Source organism: Anser brachyrhynchus, assembly GCF_964034855.1.
Source record: "Anser brachyrhynchus genome assembly, chromosome: 2".
NCBI lineage: Eukaryota > Metazoa > Chordata > Aves > Anseriformes > Anatidae > Anser > Anser brachyrhynchus.
The window spans coordinates 97446250-97470150 of NC_137695.1; the positions used below are offsets into that span (position 1 = coordinate 97446250).

At 40.0% G+C, this 23901-nt stretch overlaps 2 protein-coding genes across 4 annotated transcripts in view; one reads left to right on the top strand and one right to left on the bottom strand.

The window, feature by feature from the left end:
* The window catches only part of ERP44 (endoplasmic reticulum protein 44), a 52487-nt gene extending 33626 nt beyond the window's left edge, over nucleotides 1–18861 (top strand). For both annotated transcript variants that reach the window (XM_080582809.1, XM_080582810.1), the window contains exons 5-12: nucleotides 2452–2636; nucleotides 3156–3271; nucleotides 7536–7593; nucleotides 8993–9109; nucleotides 12009–12120; nucleotides 12544–12685; nucleotides 15668–15770; nucleotides 18267–18861. In XM_080582809.1, the coding sequence (XP_080438935.1) occupies nucleotides 2452–2636; nucleotides 3156–3271; nucleotides 7536–7593; nucleotides 8993–9109; nucleotides 12009–12120; nucleotides 12544–12685; nucleotides 15668–15770; nucleotides 18267–18368 (935 nt within the window). In that variant the 3' untranslated portion in view covers nucleotides 18369–18861. The remainder of the gene's footprint in view (nucleotides 1–2451; nucleotides 2637–3155; nucleotides 3272–7535; nucleotides 7594–8992; nucleotides 9110–12008; nucleotides 12121–12543; nucleotides 12686–15667; nucleotides 15771–18266) is intronic.
* Nucleotides 18862–20593: 1732 nt separating this feature from the next.
* STX17 (syntaxin 17) overlaps nucleotides 20594–23901 on the bottom strand; it is a 33660-nt gene continuing 30352 nt past the window's right edge. For both annotated transcript variants that reach the window (XM_080582812.1, XM_080582811.1), the window contains exon 8: nucleotides 20594–23476. In XM_080582812.1, the coding sequence (XP_080438938.1) occupies nucleotides 23237–23476 (240 nt within the window). In that variant the 3' untranslated portion in view covers nucleotides 20594–23236. The remainder of the gene's footprint in view (nucleotides 23477–23901) is intronic.

Here is a 23901-nt window from a genome sequence, read left to right on the forward strand (position 1 = left end):
AGCTGCTGATGGTTTCACTGGGTGTTCTCACTGAATGTTTTTTGTTCTCTAATAAGTCGAAATGAGATGGAGAGCTTTATGTTCTGGAGGACATAAGTTGCATGAGATTTTAATTTTGTTTTGCAGCTAAGAGATAGCTAGCTCCCCATTTTCAGTACGTTGCTTGTGACAACTGCCTTTATATAATAGCTTACAAAGGACTTCTGTCTCATTTCTTTAAAAAAGAAAAAGAGTAGGAGTAAGATAGCAAATCTGCTTCGTGGTAAATGTGTAATCAAGAAGAAATGACGTTCTTGTCAGGGTTAATTTTCACATTTTTCAGTACTGTTCCATGGTCAGAATCCAGCCTGACCCTCATTTACTTGCCCTACTACTGTGGGGCCAATCCAGGTCACTTGGGATGTACACCTGGACATCGAAGGAGTTTGTGAAAAGATAAGCACAAAGGGCACAAACTGGAACACAAGAGGTTCCATCTGAACGTCGCGAAGCACTTGTTCACTGTACAGGTGACAGAGCACAGGTACGGGTTGCTCAGAGAGGTTGTGGAGTCTCCCACCTTGGAGATCTTCCAAAGCCTCTTGGGCAGCCTGCTGTAGGAAGGTGTCCCTGCTTGGGCAGGGGCGTTGGGCCTGGTGGCCTCCAGAGGTCCCTTCAGCTCGGCTGGTCTGTGACCCTGGGGAAGGTAGTGAGATGTGCATTCAGCCCGCAGTTTCAGTATCTTCCTCTCTTCTGCTGACTGAAAAAAACTTGTGTCTCCGAAGGATAAATAGGTCCATGAAAGTTCACTTTCTCTTTCCTTGGGAGAGAAAAAAGCAGAAAGGAAAGCAGGAGAGGAGTGGCTGACTAGAATCAGTCACCTCCGAGGGTGAAGCAACTCTGGAAAATGGTCTGAGTGATCGTACCTTGAGATTCAGTTGGCTTTTAGGTACAAACATGATTGATGCTTAGGTAAACTGTATCCCACCCTGCTGTTTTAATAGAGGACACCCAGTTTTCACACGGGTACTGAGGTATTTGGTTTTCAGATACGTTTCTGGGGAGGAGAAAACAGAAGGACGTAATTAAACCAAACAAAAAAACAGAAGGAAAGTGGATGTGGAAATCTACTTGGCATTGCATGATTTGTCTCTATTATTTGTTTTGAGCCCTGTTTTCCTAAGAGTCCAAAGCTTATACAATGACATTGTTTCCCCATTTGCTCCTTATAAAACTTCTTGAAGTTTTTTGCTGAATTTTGACCACATCTGAAGGAGGGAAAAACATTCAAAGCTATTAAGTACTTATGAACTTTGTTTAAAGTGGTTGCTGGATGTTGGAGAGGTACAAGAATAGCTTCTGCACGATACAAAAGGTTGTGGTAAAAAGAGTGATGGATTCTTTTTGTCATGCCTTTAACCACTTACTGGTTATATTTTCCTTGTCAGTGCATATCTAGGAACTACCTCCAATGCCTGTTGCAACTTTGTGTCCCAATTATTAATCAAATTAATTGAGGGACAAAGGGACACTTGAAATATTCTGAGGTGTAGTGAAGAACTGGATTATTATATTAGTAGTGATTGAAGATATGGGACATAAGGAAGTGGGCTTCATTACTTCTGCTCAGCTTTCTTTGCTCCTCTTCTAATTGTTCTGTATTGTTAAAAAAAAACCTTTGTTTATTATTACTCTCTTAAATTTGTAATTAAATAACATAGTTAAATAGCTGATCTGTTATATAGGGGTGAAAATAGTGCTTTTATGTTAGATTAACACAAACATATATTGCATTGTTGAATGAAGCGCTATGCTTCATGAAGGCAGTCCAGGTCTAAAATAAAGTTGGGCTTCTTGGACAGATGTGAATGAAGAACAGTCTTTGAGGGAATGCCCACACTACTTGTACACAGATGTTCTTAATGTTGAAAGCTGAAACCTTCAAAACTTGAACAGCTCAGAATTTGTCACAGCTGTCTTCTGGACTTCTAAGCCAAAAGAAGTATTTTGCACAGCGTTCACATTCTCTAGAACAGAAGAGGTGACAACTGCATTTCCAGCACTGTAAGTGAGATAAAAATCATAGTAAGTTTAAAAAAAGACGGCCTGGTTTGTTTTATTAAAATGTTCCTGTGTGGATTGACTCAGATTTTTGGGAGCTTTTAAGATTCTCATTTTCCTGTTATACTGTCATAGTCTTAAACTGCTTTTTGTAGTTGTTCACAAGAAGTGTACTATGTGAATATAGTTTAGCAGAGTCTTTAGTTACCTAAATTTTGGTCAGGTTTTTTTTATGAAGGTTGGTACATACTGTAGCTGCTATCCATTCTCTCCCCTACAGTGACTTTTTTTAGTTTGCTCTTTAAAGAGGTGGGCTACTGGCTCAGAGATTCCACTTCTATGTGTGTGTATAAATAAATATATAAGATACTGTGCTCAGGGATGTTTTTTTTTTCTGAATTTTGTTTTTAGCGGATATAGCTCAGAGATACAGGATAAGCAAATACCCAACACTGAAGCTCTTCCGGAATGGAATGATGATGAAGAGAGAATACAGGGGCCAGAGGTCTGTGACAGCAATAGCAGACTATATCAGGCAGCAGAAGAGCAATCCTATTCGGGAGGTCCAGGATTTGGAAGAAATTAATACTGCTGATGTAAGTATTTTGATTTTCTTCCTCCTAAATATGTTTGTGTTTTGTTTTATGTTGAACAAGGGAAAGATAATGTACTTGAAGTACATGTTTAATACTTTGGGGATTTTCCATTCAGAAATATTGTGAGTGACTTTTTGAATGAGCATTAAAAAAAAAAAAAAGATTACTTCCAGTATTAGGAATTATTCCAAGATGATAACTCTTCCAACTGCATTAGTTTTGTTACAGTAACACCACTACCAAATTACTTATTTTACTTTTAATCACTTGAAAGGAATTGTATCTTGTATTTGACAAGGTGATACTTTGAATATTTCTCACTGGAAAAATATTCATAGTAAGGCTTCTGAATATTAAAATATTAGTCTTTGTATTAATACACACCATCTGACTGCAAGAAGAAATGTTTTGTATGGTTGACTGTTGAATGAACAGCATTTCTGTATTTAATGTCATTAGGGAGTATTGATAGTTTCTGGTAATTTGAGGTAACTTCTAATGTAACCTTTGCTTTTACAGCGCAGTAGAAGAAATATCATTGGATACTTTGAGCAAAAGGACTCTGACAATTACAGAACTTTTGAAAGAGTAGCGAATATTTTGCATGATGATTGTGTATTCCTGTCTGCCTTTGGGTAAGTTTTTTTTAATGCTTCAATTACATGACTTCATTACTGAAATTATGTTAATGAACTGTATATGGCTTAATTAAATGGACTTCTTTTAATAATTTCAGTGTGGTATAACTGAAGAGACTAGGCATCCTCAGATAAATACACTGAGAAAAGTGCAGGAGAAGGAGGAAGAAAACTCTAATCCTAATGCTTGTTGTGAAATCTAACTGATTTACCTCCTCTTCCTTTTTGTTGCTCTTTCTCAGTCATTTTAAATGTAACTGGGCAAGTTTTAGGGGAGGTTGCTGGGCAGTTTTGTCGCAAAACTCCTGCTTCCTTGCAGGGGAATAAGTAAGGAAGAGTTGGGGCAGAAACTTTATCAGTTTTGTAGCTTTACTGACTGATTCTTTTTTACAGTCTCATTTTTTTCTTTACAATGTTACTGTTTTCATAGTCTTTTTTTCTTTTTGTAGTTTTTCTCCTTTTTTTTTTCTCCTTCTGAAGAGTAATTCAGGAGTTTCTTGCTTGTTTCCTCTTGAGTTTGGGGAAAAAAATGCCTGATTTCTGTGTCTGGGTCTGTGTCATGCAAGTTTTATGTCTCTGCACATGTTAACAGTTTAGAAAGGCAATTGTACTGATGAGCTACATGGTGTTAGCCTGGAACAACCTTAAGAAATTCAGATTTCTCCTTGTTATACAGATTTACACCAATGTTTAAAAATATTAAAAGATATTCACTGGGGAAACCAGAATAAATTGGGAGTGAGTGATTTTCTTTTTAAGTAGCATAATAAAATGCAATTATAGACTCTTTCTGCAGTGTTTAATGTGCCAGCAGCAACCAATTTGAAGTGATTGGGCATTAATGTGAATGCAGTGGTTTGCAATCTACCCGCAGTTGCAAGATCAGGAATTTGTATGGATTATACTAGCTTTTATACCACATACAGTTGCCCTAAGGGTTTTTTGAATTGAATGTAGTGAATGAAGAATAGTGAAGCAAGTGGATCAAGGTAGAAAATTTTATCTGTCTGAAAAAAAATTTTTGTCAGTCTCTTATGCCTCTTGAAGTCTTTTTTTTTTTTTTTTTGTAAAAGTCTTGGAGGCAAAGAGGGGAGTGTTTGTAACATACAGGAGTACAGGTGGCTCTCCCTTATTCCACTTCCTAATTAGATATCCTATGACTGTGTAAACAGTCTTGGCCATGGGAGAATAATCAGATCCTGTGCAACTGATGTTGGTCTCATCCCGAAGATGTGGCCATTATCCTCAGGCATGTTTTCTGACAACTGCATCCGTTCTGGTTCTCAGGGCAGCCAGTTTGAGTTACTAATAGAACTTGGAATTATTTTGACCCCCTCAAATGGCTTTTATCATTTATTTCAGAAATGCCTTTTAAAAAAAAAAGGAATAATTAGAAAACTAACAATACTTCTAAGGTTCTTTCCGCTATTGTTTGAATCTGTTAGTCCTTGGTTTGCTATTTGTCAGCCTGGTACAATGAGCAGTAGTCTCCCAGCACTCAGTTGTTAGCATTTAATTGTTGGATGCCGTTCTTGAAGTAGAGGCTGCTTTTTATTTATTTGTTTTTCCTTTGTATGTAGGCAGTAAGCAAACATAATGGAACAGATCAGAGTTTGGTTATTTGTAACCTGCCCTTGTTACTTAAGGCCCTGCAAAGAGGCTTGTCATTTCTGACTTCACCAGCCTTGTTTCTGTTCCCTTTCTAGCCTGGAGCCGTTAGAGTGTTAAAGTGAAGCCTTCCAGACAGCAGTCCTGGAAACTAAGTGTTTTCAGCTCTGAGTGGCTGCAGCTCTCAAGCTTCCTACAAAAAATAATGTGCAAAAAGATTCCCAAGGGAGTCTACATAAGTGGTTTCTACTGAGATTATAAATAGCAAAGTGTTTCACTGGGAACTGTCCCTGATCAGTCGGACTCTTCTGACTCAGCCTCCCAACAGGCCCTGTGAGGGATTTCTGACTTTGGTATGGACAAAGAGTTTGGCAGGTATTGTGGTATGGCAGATATGACAGTAATGTGAGCCATCGTGTTCAAACTTCTGGTAGGCTAAAAGTGAAACAGATGAGTTTGGCAGGGAAAAAAATAATTCAGTCAAGGTAGAACTGTTCCCTGCTATGTCAAAACCGTTCTGGCCTCGGGTAGTTGTAATAGCTTATTTTTAATCAGCGTTAGTGCTGCTTAGTTCAGGATCATCTAGATAATTATTCTTAAATCAGCTGATCTTTACAACTCTGTTACAATTTGTGGGGACCACAGAGCAAGATGAGTGAGAGAAGAGTCGTAAGCAGAAGGAAGTAGGAGGTGCACTGACGAAGAGACACCAGAGCTAGTATTTAAAGGTAGAACTACAGTAGGGCAAATCTGAAATGTTCATAGGAGTGGAAAACAAGGCTCTGTGCTGTTGAGCTGCAGCAAAGTCAAATGCAGAAACAGAAAACAAGCCGCCAAAAAAATACGTTTATCTTAAAGGTCTGTGATGAACTGTAGATAATTCAGGGAAGAAAGTGGCATATCTGAGAACTGTTTTAATTTTAGCAAGCAAATGTGAGGGGTTTACATGGTTCCAAAAGGTTTGCTTTCTAGGGTATTGCTTCAAGGAGGGATGAAACTCAAACTGCTGGCGTTTCCATTTGGGTTGTTTTGAAAAGAAGTATCTTTAGGGATTCAGTATTTCCTCCTCATGTCCCTGCTTTGACTTGTCTGAAACAAATCAGTCACAGTTGCAGCTACTGAAATGGAAGTACACAGAAGAGGACTCTTGAGGGTCCACAAAAGGCCTACCCTATAGCTCGTATTTCCTAACAAAGTATTACGAGTTTATCAGCAGTGATTGGGCAGGGGCTTGGATGTCTTCACTTTCTTGTTATTTGGTGAAGGATTGGTTGGGATGTGAGTGGTTCACCTCAGTGATGATAATGATTACAAAGAAGCCTAATTTTTTTTCTTGGAGCAGTCACATCTGGAATACAAAAATGCATTTTAAAATACAGATCTCTAAGCTGGTGAAAATAGTGATAGGTGTAACATACTAGGCAAGGCATCTTTTGTACTTGATATGAGAAGGATAACTGGATCAAATAAAGTAAATGAAACACAGGTACTTTGAATTAAGCCTTGTGATGTCTTTTTTTGCTTTGCCCTCCAGTTCTTTTCAGACCCCTGGGAGATTTACTTCCTCCTGCAGCAAAATAAATTAAGATTTTTACTTTGTTCTTTTTTTTCCTCCCTTCCCTCTTAATCAGTCTTCAGCAGCGTTTATATTGAGTCCATAGCAGAGATACTATAACTGAAGAAGCTGGAACAGGGGTTGTCAACCTTCCCAGAGGTTGACATGCTTTCCTTTCCTACTCTGTGCAAGAAGGAGAAGAAATAGATGGCTCATCTCATTCTCTGGAGGCATAATCAGCCAGCTGGGTCTGTTTAGCCAGCTTCAGTTAAGCTGGCACGGCAAGGCATGGCAGAGGAGGCAGGGCATCTCTCTGATGTTGCATGCCTACCCCATCGCTTTAAATAAGAGATGATAAATTCTGGGGTTCAAGGTAGCAGCTTTCGGGATGCTCTGTCCTGGTTGGGATTAAGGAACCACAAAATACGCCAGAGGCGAGGGGGGAATTCACTAAGGTGTAATGCTGAGCTGAATATCTAGGAGGAACTGCATGTGTTCTCCAGGAACACGTGTACCATCAGTGGTCAGAAGCCACAGGCTGCATCTTGTGCTCTCTGTCCATTTTATCCTCAGAACAGATCTAGTGTGGGCTTGTTTGCTCTCTGTCTTCTCATTAGCTGTGCCAGTAGAGTTTAGCAAAGCCCTGCTTTATAAAGGTAGATAAGACGTAAATTTCCAATGTAAACAGTGGAACAGGAAGAATAAATACAAACAAAAATCCATTTCTCTCTCATTTCCTTTTTTAAGAAAGAGTATTTAATTATTACCTTTTTTTTAATTTACAAGGTCATATTAATTCATTAACATTGTTCTCTGCTGATCTCATATCCAAAATTCTACAAGCATTCATCACTTGCACTTTGATGCCTTTACTCCAAACTTCTCATCTTACGGATCTGGCTTGCTGCTTCCATTGCTGCCCTCTCACCTAGCCTGACCAAGAATCTGTGGAGTCACTTTACTTTAAAGATCAAGCACTTTGATTCTTCAAATTTTGAAGGAAAAACGTAGTGAAGATAGCGAATTAAAATATGATTTTTGGTATCAGCTATTTTGTTTGTCTGTACCGAGACATGCTTACTGGTTGGTTTGTTGTAGGGCTATTTCAAAAGCAGAGAGATTTAGCGGAGACAATATAATCTACAAGCCACCAGGGGTAAGTGTAACTATGTATTTTATTTTGCTAATTTTCTTTATATATGAATATGAACTAATGGAGACTATATTCACACCATTCAGTATGTTGCTGCATCTTTAATCTTACTTTTATTTCATTGTTAAACAGAGTGAGAAATAGGGTCATAGGAGCTGGTGTTTCAGAGCCAGTGAAAAATATCTCGATGTCATTTGTTGCCAATTAAGTGTGCAAAACCTATATCTGACATTTTTTATTTCAGTGTCCAGAAATTGTTTTTTTCTGTAGTAAAGCAGTCAATTTATCTCGTATATACCTATATAGGTATATATAGATATTTTGTGTCCTGTAGATGTCTTTTAAAAAAAAAAAGTCTGAAGTTCAACATTTGGTAAACCTTCCATTTCTCAATGCAAGTGGCAATTTTCTGACTATAACTTGCCTGTCTTATGTGGCTTAGCTCATTTGGGAGCTAAAAGCTATTTTCTTCATTTAAAAAAAAAATAGTAGAAATTAACAGCATGTTAACAAACTCCCATAGTTTAACTTGAGGAAAAATTCAGTACGGAGAAAGATCTGCAAGACTTCTTAGAAACATAATATTTGCACATATGCTCCTTTCTGAAATATGTAAAAAAAATGTTGCTTACATAATAATAACAAAATTTAAAAAAAAGGCAATGACCTAAGGGGAAAGGGGACTTCAAACCTTTTTCTGCCAAAACATTTTATTAAGTTACAAGGCTTATATGGCATTTCTGAATCAATGTGTGCTTAATCATGCCCTCAGCTTACTAAGCTGTTGTCCTGGTTTCGGCTGGGTGCCAGCTGGGTCAAACCACAGCAACTGTGCTTTACTTGGTGTTAACCAAAACTTTAATTACATTTAAAAGTTGGTAGCACTGAACACTGAGTTATAACTACTAGCGAACAAAGGAAAGGGAAAGGAAAATTATTTATTCATATCTTTGGCAAAGCAAATGTAAAATACCAATTTCAAGTCCTAGAGGACTTCGTGTGTGTTTGTTTTATGTTGTGGGGTTTTTTTGGTGATTCTTTATAACTGTCAGCATGAAGGAGCTTAGTATCTGCATTTAGTTTACATCTGATGTAAATGCATGATGGAGCAGTAGGGTAGTATGTACAAAATGGGGTATTTTTAGGTATGGAGTTATTTCTCCACCTGGCAGAAGTTAATTCCCCATAGGTTATCTTAGGAAGTGGAGTTGATTGCATAAATGATCGTGCAATTATTTGCTTGTATTTCTGTAACTTAGTTTATAGAAGTGTTACATGCATGGCAGTTGAATATGGGCATAAGATTGGTTTTTAATATTTGTCTAGACATTGTCACCTTTATGTCAGGTCAGTAGGAATGTCATTTTTACTGTTTCTCAACTAGTATTTTTCTTTTCAACAGGAAAATGCCCCAGATATGGTATATTTAGGCTCTCTAACCAATTTTGATTTGATTTATGCATGGACACAAGATAAATGTGTACCACTAGTTCGAGAAATTACATTTGAAAATGGGGAGGTAAGAATTTTTTTCTACCTTTCTACTTTTGGGATTTCCTTCTCAAAATCAAAATGTGTCTTTCAGGGTCTTTCATTCATGCCCAACAACCTTCTGCATGCTTTGCTTTTTGCAGAAAATAGTTGTCGTTGATTTTTTTCGCTGTTCTGGAGCTTTTTAGTTAGACTTGAAGTTCACTGGAGGCAAATTTGTGATAGCATTTTAGTCTGGTAGTGTTAAAAAAAAAAATAGTCATGCATATAGGTCATAAAAAGTGTCTGGAGACTTGATGAGTGTGGACAGTTGGACACTAAGAGCATACATGTGTAAGAAAAATGTGTGTCTGTAAGTACACATGTGAGTGACATGAGTGCGTAACACCTTGGGTAGACTGTATTATTCATGTAAATTGCAAATGTTATGACAAGATACTGATTTGTTTTAAAATCCAGAGAGAAATATTAGTTAAGTGTTTTTTGCTTAATACAACCTTGAAAAAAACATTTCTAGTCAAGGTAGAAAATATCCATGTGAGCATGTCCATGACAGTTCAAAAGAATAAAATAGTTGTGAACCATCATTTAATTATAGTCAGTTAGCTTTTAAAATTTGATGTTAAAGTTGGTAGTAGAAAAATGTTATTGTGTTAGCCACTTCCAAAGTGGCTAATAATAGTTAAATAGTGTTAACCATCTATGGAGCTGGCTACTTCGGTGAATCAATTAAAAAACGTGGTGTTTTTTGTTTTGTTTTTTTTTTTGGTCAATGTATTTAAGCACCGATACCTTCTTAATCTTTTTAGGTTCGCATGTCCTTTTCCTTGGCTTTTACCTTTAGCTGTAATTCATAAAGTGGGATTTGGGGGCATGCATTTAAACATTTTTTCTTCTAATTATCCTTATTTTCTTTCAGTGCTTTTCTTTTTCCTTTCATGACTTACTCTTCTTTTTCACCTATTTCCAGATCTGTATTATAACTTTTTTGTTAAATAAACAGGGAAAAAAACAATTAGAAAGGTCAAAGCGTCTCAGGGAGTATTTGTATATAGCCACAGCATCTGCTGGAAACTCTGTTAAGTTTGTAATGAATTGCAGCACGTTGTCCACGTTGGTTTTGAACCAAAGAATCAGTCGCATGACGGAAGAATCCGTTGTTCTCAGTTTACACAAGTTTTTAATTTTTTATCCTGAACGTGCACAGTATGTAACACTGCTTCTCTGGGCATGCAGAACACTTCAATTTGCATGAGGGAGGAATAGGGTGGGATGCACAAAACAATTTAAATATGACCTTCTAGTCAACGCTGCCAACTTACATTGGAAAGGTCTTAGTTAAACAAATATTAATCTTCATTCACAACTCAGTCAGTTGCCACGTAAAAGATACCACATGCCGTTGTGTTTAGACCTGTGAGATAGATTTTCAGTGTACTTTTCCCATGGTGAAATTGGATTTTTGAGCCTTAGAAGCCAAGGTTCGTCGCTGTCAGTCTGTATCACATTGTGTCTTGGCTTTTCTGGTTGTTCTTGCAACCTTCAATTCCCGTTTACTTAGGCAAATATTTTCAATTCCAACCTGATGTTTTGCCTGGCAACTTTGTTTAAAAATTTCAGTGTTGCTGTTACCCAAACAAATTTAAACATGCTAAAATAGGGATTTCTGCCTGCTGAAATTGCATAGTAGTTAGATAGGCTCTTAATATATACTGCACAATACTACAGAGAAAAGCTAGGGAGTGATGTGACTTAGGCTGCGTTTATGGTACCAGAATACTTCAATATGAATGCAACAATTTCTACTATAAATTTTAAATGAAAAATGAGAGCAAATGTGATCAGGGGTTGTTTTAGTGATGGGTTGGGAAGTTTCCGTTTTGCCAGGAGCACTGAAGTTATGAGGATTTTTGGAACCTGCTGTTAAAAGACTGAGCTTCGACTCGATTTGCAGGCTTGCTTGAAAGGAGGCTGCTGGCTATTTCATGTCCACCATGAAACTGGCTGCATGCTGATAGGGAAAGTGTTTCTTCCAACTTGCTGCAGATTGGAAGTATCTGAAGAAACTGTATTTGGTGGTAGAAGTGCTGTCAAGTGCTGTCTTTCTCAAAAAGCATAGGCTTTATTCAGATACAGAATGGAAACGAAGAAGCAACAGCACTTGCTTGTATACCAGTTGTGCAAATGAAAGATAAGTGAGATCGTAGGCATTTCCTTTGGTAAATGACTTTCTTCAGTTGGTCTCTAGTAAATTGAACTGGCGTTTGACTCAAAAAAAAATGACTTCTGAAGCAAGCAAATATGTGTAGTTCATGTTTTGTTTTGGTTTTGAATAAAAGAAAATTCCTGAATAAAATATTTCAGGAGTTGATACAATTATCTGTCACTGGAGAGAGATTTTTGGAAGGCACTCGGGGTGCAAGAATGCATTCCTAACGAGGAACTAAAGCTTGCCTGTCCAACAAAGATTTTCATTTGTTTCTCACCTTTAGTGATGATCAGCATGTGAGTTTCATAACGATGCTTTACACAGTTGACCAGTCAGGACGCGCTCATTGGCAAAAGAGTAGTGCTTGATTGTAAACGGTACAGTCATGTCATTAGCTTCTGCTTTTTTTTTTTTTCTTAAGGATGGGAGATAGTTAAAGATACTCATTTGTTGAGTTATGCTAAGAAATCACCAACTTCTAAAATGTTAATAATAAAATACTTGCATCTTTTAACTGCTACATATGATAAAGGGGAAAGAAACAGAGTTACCTGTGTAAATCGGGTGTCTTAGATGAAAGGTCAGCAGTTAATGTCCTTAATTATATCTTTCTGGTCTTTATAAATCAGAGATCTTGCTGACTTTGAAAACTGCTGGAATCACTTAAGCATATTTAGGAAATGGAAGAAATGAATCTTGTCTTTTGTTTTCTGTGCAGGAACTGACAGAAGAAGGCCTTCCTTTTCTCATACTTTTCCACATGAAGGATGACTTGGAGAGTTTAGAGAAATTCCAGCAGGAGGTTGCACGACAGTTAATAAGTGAAAAAGGTTTGTATCAACTCTTTATTGCTACAGACTTTTTTCAGATGAACTCAATGTAGAATGGAAGCAAAGGTCAAACAGAAGCCTAGTTTTATGTGCTTCTTGACGGTGAGGATTGATTCCTCTAGAAGTGATTAAAGTTGAAACAATTTATTATTAAGGAACTATTTCAGAAATTGTCCATGTCTCACCAATTTCATACAGTTAGAGAGGGCATTAAAACAAAACTTCAGCTTGTGTTGTAGCCAAAAACACTTTCAGAAAATCTGTTATTTTAGTGTGCCTAGTTGTTTAAATCTGTTTTCAAATTTGCATGTTGTATCTATTTAGTATCTCCACCTTTGTACTACTTGTGAAAATACTTAGAGTAGGATTCAGGATAAATAAAATAAATCCTAACATGGATTTTTCTCTGCTCACAATTTCAAGGTACAATAAACTTCCTCCATGCTGACTGTGATAAATTCAGGCACCCCCTCCTCCATATTCAGAAGACTCCAGCAGACTGTCCGGTTATTGCTATCGATAGCTTCAGGCACATGTATGTTTTTCCAGACTTCAGTGACCTCTCGTAAGTATTCTTCTCTCTGCATGTTATTTTTTCTGTTGAGAAGAACAAAGGAAAACACATGCCTATATTTTAAATAGGGTTATAATAGGAAGACGAATAAATCTGGGATAGGTAAAGCTGCCTGTGTGCAAGTCAATGTAAGAGTCTTAAGTTGGTATGACTGGGTGTGATGTGTTTGTTTAAATGGAGTTCATTGCTTTTATGTTAGAAGAGAATCTCACATTAAGTTTTTAGAAGGCGGCTGCTCTTTCAAAGTTTTGCTGTTTTTCTTAATAGTTAAGTATTTGGAACCTGGCGTGGTATTTTTACTACCGTCGCTCTAGATGTACCAATTAACTCTAAAAGCTTTAAAATAACACACAATGTCTAACTGCTGTTATGCAATGATTATTGTAAAATGCCCTGTGTAAGAAGCCTGTTGGTTTGGTTTTTCCTGCTCTGTGATCCCAAACTTCCTGCATTAGTCTAGCCTGGAATGTTGGCAGAGAAATCCTTATTGCCTGGGTTTCTGAAGTTTTCAAAGTGCAGCGTGTAAAACAGTTGATCAGTGGCAGATTATCTCAATAAAATACATGAGAGAGAAGCGTTGGGGTGCTGAAGTGAAATACCACTTTGATAATTCCTCTTTACATCAGCCTGTCTTTTCATATTGTGCTGCCTTGAAAACAGTCATTGGAAGCAGATGTTTACTCTCCCCAGTTCTGCTGAAGAGTGAAGATGTGTACGCATCTTCAGGGGCCTGAAGAAATCTGCAAGTGTTCTGTTTTTGTCTTCAGGTTGTGTTAAATTCCATTTTCTATCTCAAAGGAGATACCTCCATATACACTGCTTGCTAAGCCCTGGTTAGGGGTCTGGGCTTTGAGACTTCAATCTTTGCCCATTCTTACTTTTGGAAACTCAGAGTATTTTAATTCTAATGTGTTTTGGTCAAAGCCAAGGATTCAAAGCTCAGATTTAACATGCAGTGTCAGCATAACCTTGTCTAATTCTGCCATTCCAGCAGGCATTTTCCTACCTGAAATGTTTGTTTGGAAGGAGAGTTCAAACTCACCTTTTCCCCATAATTCTCCACAGGCTAAAAGTGTAGTCCTTCGATTTTTATTTTTTTGTAATACTAACTGTAATAGTGCTTTTCAAATATCTAAAGCTATGCATGTTGAAAATCATAGTGATTATTTTTCTCCTCCTGTTCCTATTTCTTTGGAAGAAGATCGTGTTCACTGCATGTGTCAATGCTTTAAAAAAAAAAAAAAGTGTAATTTGCATTTTTAAAGCGCTCTTTTCATTGTCACTTTGAAAACAGTCCTAAAATAAATCATTATCTCTTACAGAGGGGTAATAGAGATGTTTAGTTTCGACTTTCACGTTATGTATTTTACACGTTCTGTTTCTGTGAAACACTATCAGAATAATGACAGCTACTTGCCTGTTTGTATACCAGTTGTTACATACAAATGAAGATGAGAGAGATGTCAGGATTGGAGACAGTTGCTTGGTGATAAATAATTATTCAGTCTTGCTCTGGGAGATTGAGCTGGTACTTAGAAGTATGTAACAAACGGTTTGGAAATGAAGAGTGCTTGGAGATCATTTAAAATCTTAATGCTAAGACTTTTCTTCACCTGTGAGGATTTCTGCCATTTTAGTACATTTTTCTGGTCTTTTTTTTTTCCCCAGACTTTTCTTTCTTGTAATATCACTGCTGCCACCAACCTGTAGGGTTTGGATACCCATACTTTGATTTCCTCAACTGGTATTGCTGCTGTCCTCTTTAGAGAGTTGCGATTTGGAGAACAGCCACTTCAGAGGCAAATCAGACCTTCACGCAGCATTTTTTCCTCCTGCTTTGGCCACTTGGCCCTATTCAGCCTGCTGTTGCAGGTTGGAAGTGATAACAGGGACTGTTCAACAAATCAGCTGGAGTTTTTCAGAGAGAACTGGGGAGCTACAAGGGGCTGTAGGCACCAAATGCCCTTGCTGCGTTAGGGGAGGAGAAGAGGTTGGAGAGGAATGTCGTCAGCAGCATGGCTGACCCGTAGGCTCCTAGGAGCCCAAGGAGCAGCGATCCTGCTGTTTGTACAGCTGGGCTGAAATGAACGCCCTTCTCTACCTCAGCGCTAATTCCTGATCCTGCCTGGGAAGGGAAGACGTCCCTCAAAGTGCTACCGCTCGCTTACAGTTAGCGGCACTGCTGCGCTGATACCCTCTGACTCGGCCTTACGCTACTTTTTGTCCGTAGAGTTGAATAATGATCTGGAATACAGCTGGTAGCCAGCCTCACCCCACTTTGTCCCACTTCCCTAATTGGCCTAATGAAGGGCTCCCTACTAAACCTGTCTCCATCTTTTAGCTCCGTAAGCAATCTTTTGATTGCACGTGTGCTGCTCGTGTTGATTTTTTTAATCTCATCTTTGATGCTTATTAGATCAACTCCTCCTTTTAAGCTTTTTAGTCTATTTGACATCTCGCAAATAAAATTGGATGCTGTAGTTTAGCACGTTTGCTGTGGGTGACAGTAGATGATTTCAGATTAGATTTAAATTGATATCCTCTTAGTGCTTATCTCTAGCGTATATGCAGTTACTCAGGCAGTAGAGAACCTTTCAAAGATGTTTTGTCAATACTGCTACCCAACTGTCATTTGTATCTGTAAACTGTGCACTTGGAGCCTGCTGTTCTCCCTTACATTATGGTTAGTGGGGAGCTGAAGTGAGTCTACAATGAAGTTATTGGCTAGTACGACGCGGTGGGAGTTATTGAAAAGATGAAATACTTGCTGTGTTCTCGAGAGACAGTGGAAAGAAAAAGAAGCTGGTAGGATACCTTAACAAACCATTTGCTTTCTGTCCTCTATTAATCCCTTGAAAGTGAACATAGTGTGCCAGATGAACAGAAGTTGGCTACTCTAAACAGTACACTTTGTCTTCTGTGTTTGGACTTAACTTCTAATAAACATGTGGGTGTTTGTTTAATTTGTTCCAGAGTTCCAGGTAAACTGAAGCAATTTGTACTAGACTTGCATTCTGGAAAATTGCATAGAGAGTTTCATCACGGCCCTGATCCAACTGATGTAGCACCTGGTCAGGTAAGGTTACAACAGACACATGTAACTTGGCAATTTAATGAAGACTGTTTTTTTTCCTAGTCATAGCTGTACTTTATTTCTGAAAGAGAAATCTGTTATAGAAACATAGTGTTGCCATTTCTGCTTTGCTCTTGCTTTAAAAGCTTCTTTTGGTTAAAGGGAGGGAGAGCATTAGAGGGAAATACGGAAATACACTACCTATCTTCCTTGTATAAAGGAAGGAGTGTAAGAATATCTGTTTTCTCCACTGAAAGATCCTGGTCTAGACAACTTTTTTGAGCTTATAAAGCTGCTCTTACGTTCTCATTTGATTTTCACTAGGGAAAACTGATACTTATGGATATAAAACCATAAACGCATTGTAGCCCACGTAACGTACTGAGAGGGTGCTTCTAAGGGGAAACATCGGTTGTTGTATTTATTGACTTGTAGTCACCAGTCCAAGCAGGAGGCAGATTATTAGAGCATCAACTAAGGAGTGATAAGTGGTAATGGGGCTTATTACTTTTATTAATACAGATAAAAAGTGGCATTAATAGTAGTCACAGACTGCATTTGTCAGTGCGGATTCCTTACTATTCTTCTTAAAGATGATTATAGTTACATGCATGGCAGCCACTCCTGAGATCTCTTCAGGAACATAACTTCCAGATCCTTCTTCAGACAAAACTTGGCACCTCAGTGCTGAGCTTTAACCAGTAGGCAGAAAAGAAAGGACTTTTCTAGCTCTGATTCCCTCAGCTCAGCCCAGCCTGTGTCTTACTCAGTCTTGGGTCTCCATGATGCACCCCTCTGCTCATGCACTTGGTGTCATGCTGGGAAATGCAAATATAAGTCTGTCAGGCAACCTTCTCATTACCTCAGACTCTATCTAAAGAAATAATTGCTTTTATACAGTCATTTCGACATAGATGTTATATTGTCTAGCCCTTGAAGAGCCATGTTGGTCCCAGAGGAGACCCTTTCTCCTCTTATTGGGGTGCCTTGGGATAATGATGGGACAAGGGGGAATGGTCTTAAACTAAAAGAGGATAGATTTAGATTAGAGGTTAGGAGTAAATTCTTCACTGTAAGGGTGGTGAGGCACTGGCACAGGCTGCCCAGAGGAGCTCTGGATGCCCCATCCCTGGAGGTGCTCAAGGCCAGGCTGGATGGGGCTTTGGGCAGCCTGGTCTGGTGGTTGGCGTCCCTGCCCATGGCAGAGGGTTGGAACTGGGTGGGCTTTAAGGTCCCTTCCAACCCAAACAAATCCGTGATTCTACGAAAAGCCTGCAGATTTCTGAGTCAGGAATTGTTCCCGGCGCTCTGTGGGTGACTGGCCCCAAAGCGTGGTTGTGAGCAGCTGGCCTCAGAACAGCAGCAGGCATTGGTGATGCTGAAATAAGCCGAGCCCCTTGCTGTTCTAACACCTTACCCATGTGTAGGCTGCTCAAGTAAACTCATAAATGGAAAGTAAGTTCAGGGACCAGGGGGATCCACAGCTGCACTCACTGGAGAGGAGACACAGCACATTGGCTGTGGAATAGGAGAGAGTGCCTTGGGCAGGGAGAATGACTGCTTTTGACTGTTGTGATGATTGGCCGTGGAAACACGAAGGCCGAATTTTCCCCCTATTAGTTCATTTAACTGGTAACTTCCAGTGTTTCCCAAGAATTCAGTGAGCAACTTGAATTCAGGTCAGTGGGAGGAGCTGGAGGAAATGGTGTCAAGCAGAGCAGGAGACTGAGGCGCAGGCTGCTCAGTCGGCTTGGGGCTAGGCATACTTCGAGGCCAGTACAACGTGGAGCAAGTTTGGCCAGGGAGGGAGGAAGCCTGCCGACTTCCTGGATTCTGCCGCACATCTGGGCAGAGGCTCGATGCTGAGAGCTGCACACTGGCTCTTGTGTGCGTTTTCCGAGGGAGAACAGGGGCACGATCTAGTTTCCTAGGTTTGTTTACTTTCTCATCTTTATATGGCATCCTGCCATCTTGTGGAAGATGTGTATGCCTGTGCAATGGAAATACTGGGTGGAAATTAAGCTGGAGCTTGCTCTCCGAAGTCATACATGTCCCCTGAGTTGCATGTGGGTTTTTTTTGGTTTTCACAGGAAATTACTTTTAAAATACTTCGGCAGCGATTGTACTTCTGCCCTGGTATCCGAAAATCAAACACACAAACCAAAATACCTTCAAAGCAAGTAGCAGATACTCAAATAAATCTATAGTAGGGTGCATTTGAAAGACTTTTAAGTCACTCGTACAGAAACTTGTATGATGGTAGTTACCTTTCAGATCTGCTAACAAAAGAAATGTCCTTAACCGACGGTACTTAATATGTGTGTGGATGTGTATTTACCTACTTGGGACTTTTAGTATGTCCCCCGCTCCAAAAAAAGCTCAATTTGTGAGAATGCTGGCTATTTGTGCGCTCCTCTAACTGTTAGAAGTTCCTTTAATGGAGGCAATTGATGAAAAAAATGTGTAACGAGTGATTTTACGGTTTGTTCTGTTTTTCAGCCAATTCAGGATTTAGCAAGCAGCCCACCAGAGAGTTCATTCCAGAAGCTGGCACCCAGTGAACATAGGTACACCTTATTGAGGGAAAAAGATGAACTTTAAAAACTTGAAATGATCTTGCAAGCCTTTCAGACAGCAGCATTGACTTCTGTGTGGTGGAAATAGTAAACCTATATTTTCATAATTCTATGTGTATTTTTATTTTGAATAAACTGAAAAATAATTTTTTTCTCCCCAGGCTTGTAAATACATTTGTTTGGTGGGTCATTCTGTACAGCATCTTTCAAACAGTACGTTCCTAATGCTAGAGTAAAATACCAGAGACCCATCCAGACTCTTGATCTAACTCTGTTCTGTAAAACTTTTATAATCCAAATGAAGGTATCCTTGCCAGAGACATGCTGTTAACTTGCACTATCCCATTAAATAGGACTTTTGGGTTGTTTTCTGTGTAATCTTGGTAGTACGTGCTTTCTCTTCTTCTTCATGTGAACAGCTATCCTGGTAATCTCTTTCTTTGTCACATTTTTCTCCAACTTAAGAGGGTCTTCTATTCTGGATACTTGGGAAGGGAATAAATTAAAGTTTTACAGAATCTCGTGTGGTGCTTTACTGGGTCTAAATGTTCGAGCAATTAAACAATTCTGGCTATTACCAGGTGAGGAAAGGAAAAGTTGTAATGGCGATGGCTGTGTTTTGGATGGTAGGGCTGCACTGACCTGCTCTGGTTTCCTGGAATTACTGTGCTGTACACATAACTGTGTTACAGGAACACAAATATTACAAACCCTTCAAAGCAGGAGAGGACTAGGAGTGCACTGCTGTCTTTTGTTTTGTCACTCTTAATGTCTGATGTCTTAAATGACCTAACACTATGCAAGTGTTACAACAGCATTCCTGGCAGATGTGTACCTGCTAAACAGCCATTCCAAACTGTTTTACTCCTGTTGTCTTCTGCCTTAGTTATTGCTTATTCTTGGATTCTTGCTCGGCTATTTGAGAAGAGCCACGTGGCCCTGTGCAGCTGTGCCGAAAGCTGATCCCGACAGAGCCTGCTCCGTGAAGCACCTCCAGCCTCAGGCACAGGAGCTTTCTGGGGCGATTCTGAGGAGACAGGTGCTAGCGCTGACCAGCACTGAGATAAAGCTGAGCAGATGCAGAACTGGTAGCTAAAAGGGTAGTGCAAGGCTGTTTAAGAGCTTTTTTTTTTTTTGTATGTTTCACTCCAAATGGAGCACTTGTGGCAGCTGACTCATACCACCTTCCCCTTGGAATCCAAAGATGGCAGCAGGGGAAGGGTTTTAAGGCTGCCACTTGTTATCTGCTGCAGGCGCTGCTTCCAGAACTGAGTTGTTAGGGCATCTGAAATCATAGTCTGTTCCCAGGTGGTGCCTTAAAGTGCTCATCTTGCTCCTTTGAGTTTCCTGTTTTCCCTTCGGATTCTTACTTACGAGTGCTGTTTGGTGGAAGACGACTGAACTTCTTCCTGGAGATGCTACTTCATCATGCAACCAGCGGTCCGAGGGCTGGTGCTTTCACCTGGTTAGGGAAGGATGTGCCACCTCCAGCCCCCTTTCTTCATCCACACTTGTTTTTCTGAGTAAGGCTGTGTTCCTAGAGCTTCGGCATCTCTGCACCAGGTCGACAGAGAGATGCATCAGTTTTATGTCAGTCACTTCACTGTGTCTTTGTCGGAGTTGGACCAGATTCTCCTGGGTTCTCAGTAAGCGTTGACCTGGATGGACTACTGACTTCTCAGTGACTTTCCTATTTGCAAGCAGAAGGTTGAACAGCTGAAGTCTACTTACACTTAACGTGGTGGTCAGCATCGCTTAAGCTTTTGAAGTATCCGATGATACGAGGAATTTAAGTAGGTAGAGCAAGCGTGTCATGCAGGGAGCGCTGGACAAAATGTGAGCTTTTCAAACTGAGCCCCTCAATTCCTGATCATCTGTGTCACTAGTCTTAACCCTTCAGTGCTCAGCTAACCAACCCTTTAACGCTTCTCCAGGCTATCAGGGGAAGCTGTCAAACAACTTTAGCGTTATCCCCACACAGAACAAAATCATTCCAAGTTCTTTCTTTAACTAAACTCCAGGAGTTGATTTCTGTACCAGTTACTAGATGCCTGAGACACTTGAGGAACTCGTGTTAATTTTAGTCAATGTAAACATTTTAATAGCTGAAGTGTGTGTTTGGTAACTCAGTACAGGATTCCTAAATGTTCGTAACATAATTGTTTTAGTAATAGGAAATTGCTGAAGGATTAAGCTTTTAGATGCTGAAAGGAAATAAAAAGTGACATTATAAATAAATGCTACACAGTCTGATAGGCAAAAACTTTTATTTGGTCTGAAAGAATTATGTATATTTTGCATATCTTCTGACTAACATCCCTAGCAATTTAAATGCTAGTTCTGTTACTCAGATGCCCGTATTTTTTCACATATGTAAATAACCCATCTATTTTAAAAATCATGGCTTAAATAACAGCCTCCCCAGTTTAGTGTGTACACAATGTTTTTAAATTGCTTCCTTAAAGACACAAGGAGGAAGAATAGTTTTTGTGCTAGATCTTTTATGAGATGAGCCCATACTAAGCTGACTGTGTAAGCTGTAGCAGTAGCTCAGCTCTGACTTTAGATTGTCCTGGCATTAAGTCCACTTCAGGAGGAGAGGGCAGAGCCTGCAACGTCTCTGATGTGGCTACTGGCACTTAGATGCACGTGGTCTAGCACTGTACCGTAGGAAAGCAGACCTGTTTTTTTTAAATCATACGAAGGATCAAACATAGTTTCTATTTAAGAACTTCTTCCTTAGTTTCTTCCTTTAACTGTAGAAATTACCAATCACGGGAATGAGCAGCCATAGGGTGAAGTTGTTACAGACTCATTAAATGTATTTACATCCGAAGAAAAGAAAAGGGTTTCTGCATGACAGGCGCAAATGAGCTGAATTACTCGGGTCATGTTTTCCACTCCAGCTGATTTTACAGATGTAGGCACTGCGGCTTTAACACGTGCAGTTTTGACAATGTTCGTGATTACTCGTGAAAACTATTCCTGTACACATTGCTTCCCTGAGCCTCATTCCTACTTAAAATAGATGCCATGCTCTGACTGATAGCAATTTCAATCATATTTTAAAAGTAATACAGAAGAACTGTTCAGAAAAAGGTACTTGTGCTGTAACTAACAGTTGCTTACAGTGTCCCTAGGCATAAAAACCTATCATCTGTCATTAGCAGATGGTTCTTTCCAATGATGCTATCACAGCAGTGGTTAAAAAAGGGAGCTTTTTCTAAAAGGTATGCTTCCCTGTACCGTGTTCCCTGCTCGGGAACCTCAGCGCTGAACGCTGACTTCAGTGTTCACCTAATAAAACAGGGCTCGAGCAAGCTTGCAGCGCTCAGGATGAACTGAACAATTAAAAAAACATAAAGCAGCAGCTTCCCAACTTGCCTTTCTGTTCCTCCTGACAGCAGCAGCAATAGTGTGGGAACCGTCCTGCAAGGATGGAGGTAGGACCACGTGCTGAACAGGAAGCTTAGGTGAAAATAAAAACGGTAGCACTCCTGTACCTAACAACAGAAGTTACAGGAGCAAAGGGCTTCTTAAGCAGCAAAATAAGGAAGGTAAGGATAAGGGGCATGTACTACAAACAGTACCTAACCCTATGCAGGCTTCACAGTACAGCATGTCCCAAACGCTCAACTGAAAAGGCTGAGAGGCTGCCATGCAGTGCAGGAGGGAGCAGAAGCCTCAGCAGTAAGCAGGCTGCAGGAGGTGCGCAGCTGACCTGAACAAGCACGGATTACTTATCGTGAAGCAAACAGTATCAGGTTGCCATTTTCAAACTAGTCCCAGGATCTGGTCAGCTGCCAGGGGCACCATTTAACAGGTACCTCGCGGGGCCTCGCTGCTTCACCACCCTCTCCCCTGGCACCTAATGGTACCTTTGAGGGATAAAATACGATTGAGGGAGCGGGCCCTGCTGCAGCACCGCCTTCCAGTGAAGCTACTTAGCTCTCCCACCGGAGTGCTGCCGGTGCCAGGCTATGAGAAGCGAGAGCAGCATCTACCCAGGAGCACTGCTGCAGCAAGCTGAGGCTTCTGGCTCAGAAGGGTTAGGGTTTGGCACTTCATTCCGTCTGCAATGCTCTTGAGATGTGCCAAGGAGCTGAAGAGCCACGAAAAACGAGTATTCTCTGATGGCAGTCCTCAAGGGTTGCTTCTGAGGCTAAGATTGAACTACACTTTGAGCAAATGGGGAGTTTACAAATTAAAAAAAAATAAATGAAAATGGGAAAAACTGATGATGATGCTGATCTGAGTTGGCCGATTCAGACAGATGCTGGCTATACACACATTTTTTCTCCACGTTGCTCACCCACCATTTTAACCTTACTCTATAGCACCTAATGCTTCCCTGTGCAAGTTTTGAACAGGCACACACAGGAGGCATTTGGGAATTCTGATAAAGGGAAGTAAATTTTGTAGTACTCTGAACGTGAAAGATGGATGGGAGCTTATTTCCCTGTCTCTGGAGGACAGGCATTAGATTAAAATATAATTAATTATAATATAAGTTCCAGCTTCTGGGTGGTGTTCATGGGAAAGCACTAGGGTTTTCCAAGGCTCTCCCTCAGTACCGTCTGAAAGACATTTTGTGCAAATCAGCATGAAACACCTGTCATCCATCATTACAGCTGTGCCTGTATCTCGCCTAAGAATTCTGTAATTGAAGTTACCCAGGTAATTCTTAAAAGACTGATGTAACTTACCACATCTGAAAAGAGGAAGCTCTGAAGTTCTGACATTACTGTTTCCCCCCACCCACAATAACAGTACTTGCTGGCAAAATGTCACACAAGTTCACACAACCCAGCCTCGTATTTAAAGCGTAAGGCTGCAAGTCTGTCATTAGCACGGCTACTATACTTTTGTTCCTAGTCGTGATGAACCTATACTTCAGCTGGATTTTTTGGCTCTTTGGCAAGAAAGCTCCGGACAGCTGGAAGAGACCTGATCAATCAGTTTTTGCTTTTTTCTTTGTATCAATTTCCCACCTGTGAAGCCCAAAATCCCACCGCCAAGTGCAGCTGCAATTCCTGCCACTTTGAAGCCTGCAAGGAGCCCAATAGGACCCCCCACCACGCCCCCAATGACAGCACCTGCCACAGGCAGAGCTGCCAGCTTGTACTTCGCAGCCTGTAAAGAGAGAGGAAAAAAAAAAGAGTTAGGATACTTCCCTGTTGTGCTCTGCATTTTTCCCTTCATCGCTCTTGGCAATGAGTTGAATGCTCGGTGATAAATACACTTTACAAATTAGTATTTAAAAAAAAATGATGTACTATCCCACATGTACGCACCGAAACCAATTCAAAAGAGAGCTCTCGTATGCATGTGGGTACCAGATCTTTTGACGTGGTACTGGCTGATTACATATACTACTTATTACCTTATCCCCATCATTATATCAAATGAGAAACTGAGAAAATGCTCAGACTTTTCAATAACACGCCTAAATACAGGCTTGTGGCTTATTAGGAACTCTCACTGACATCATATAAATTGAAATTGCATGCCATCGTCAGCCTGTTGCCCCACATTCACTTGATTCTTGTGAGCCAATC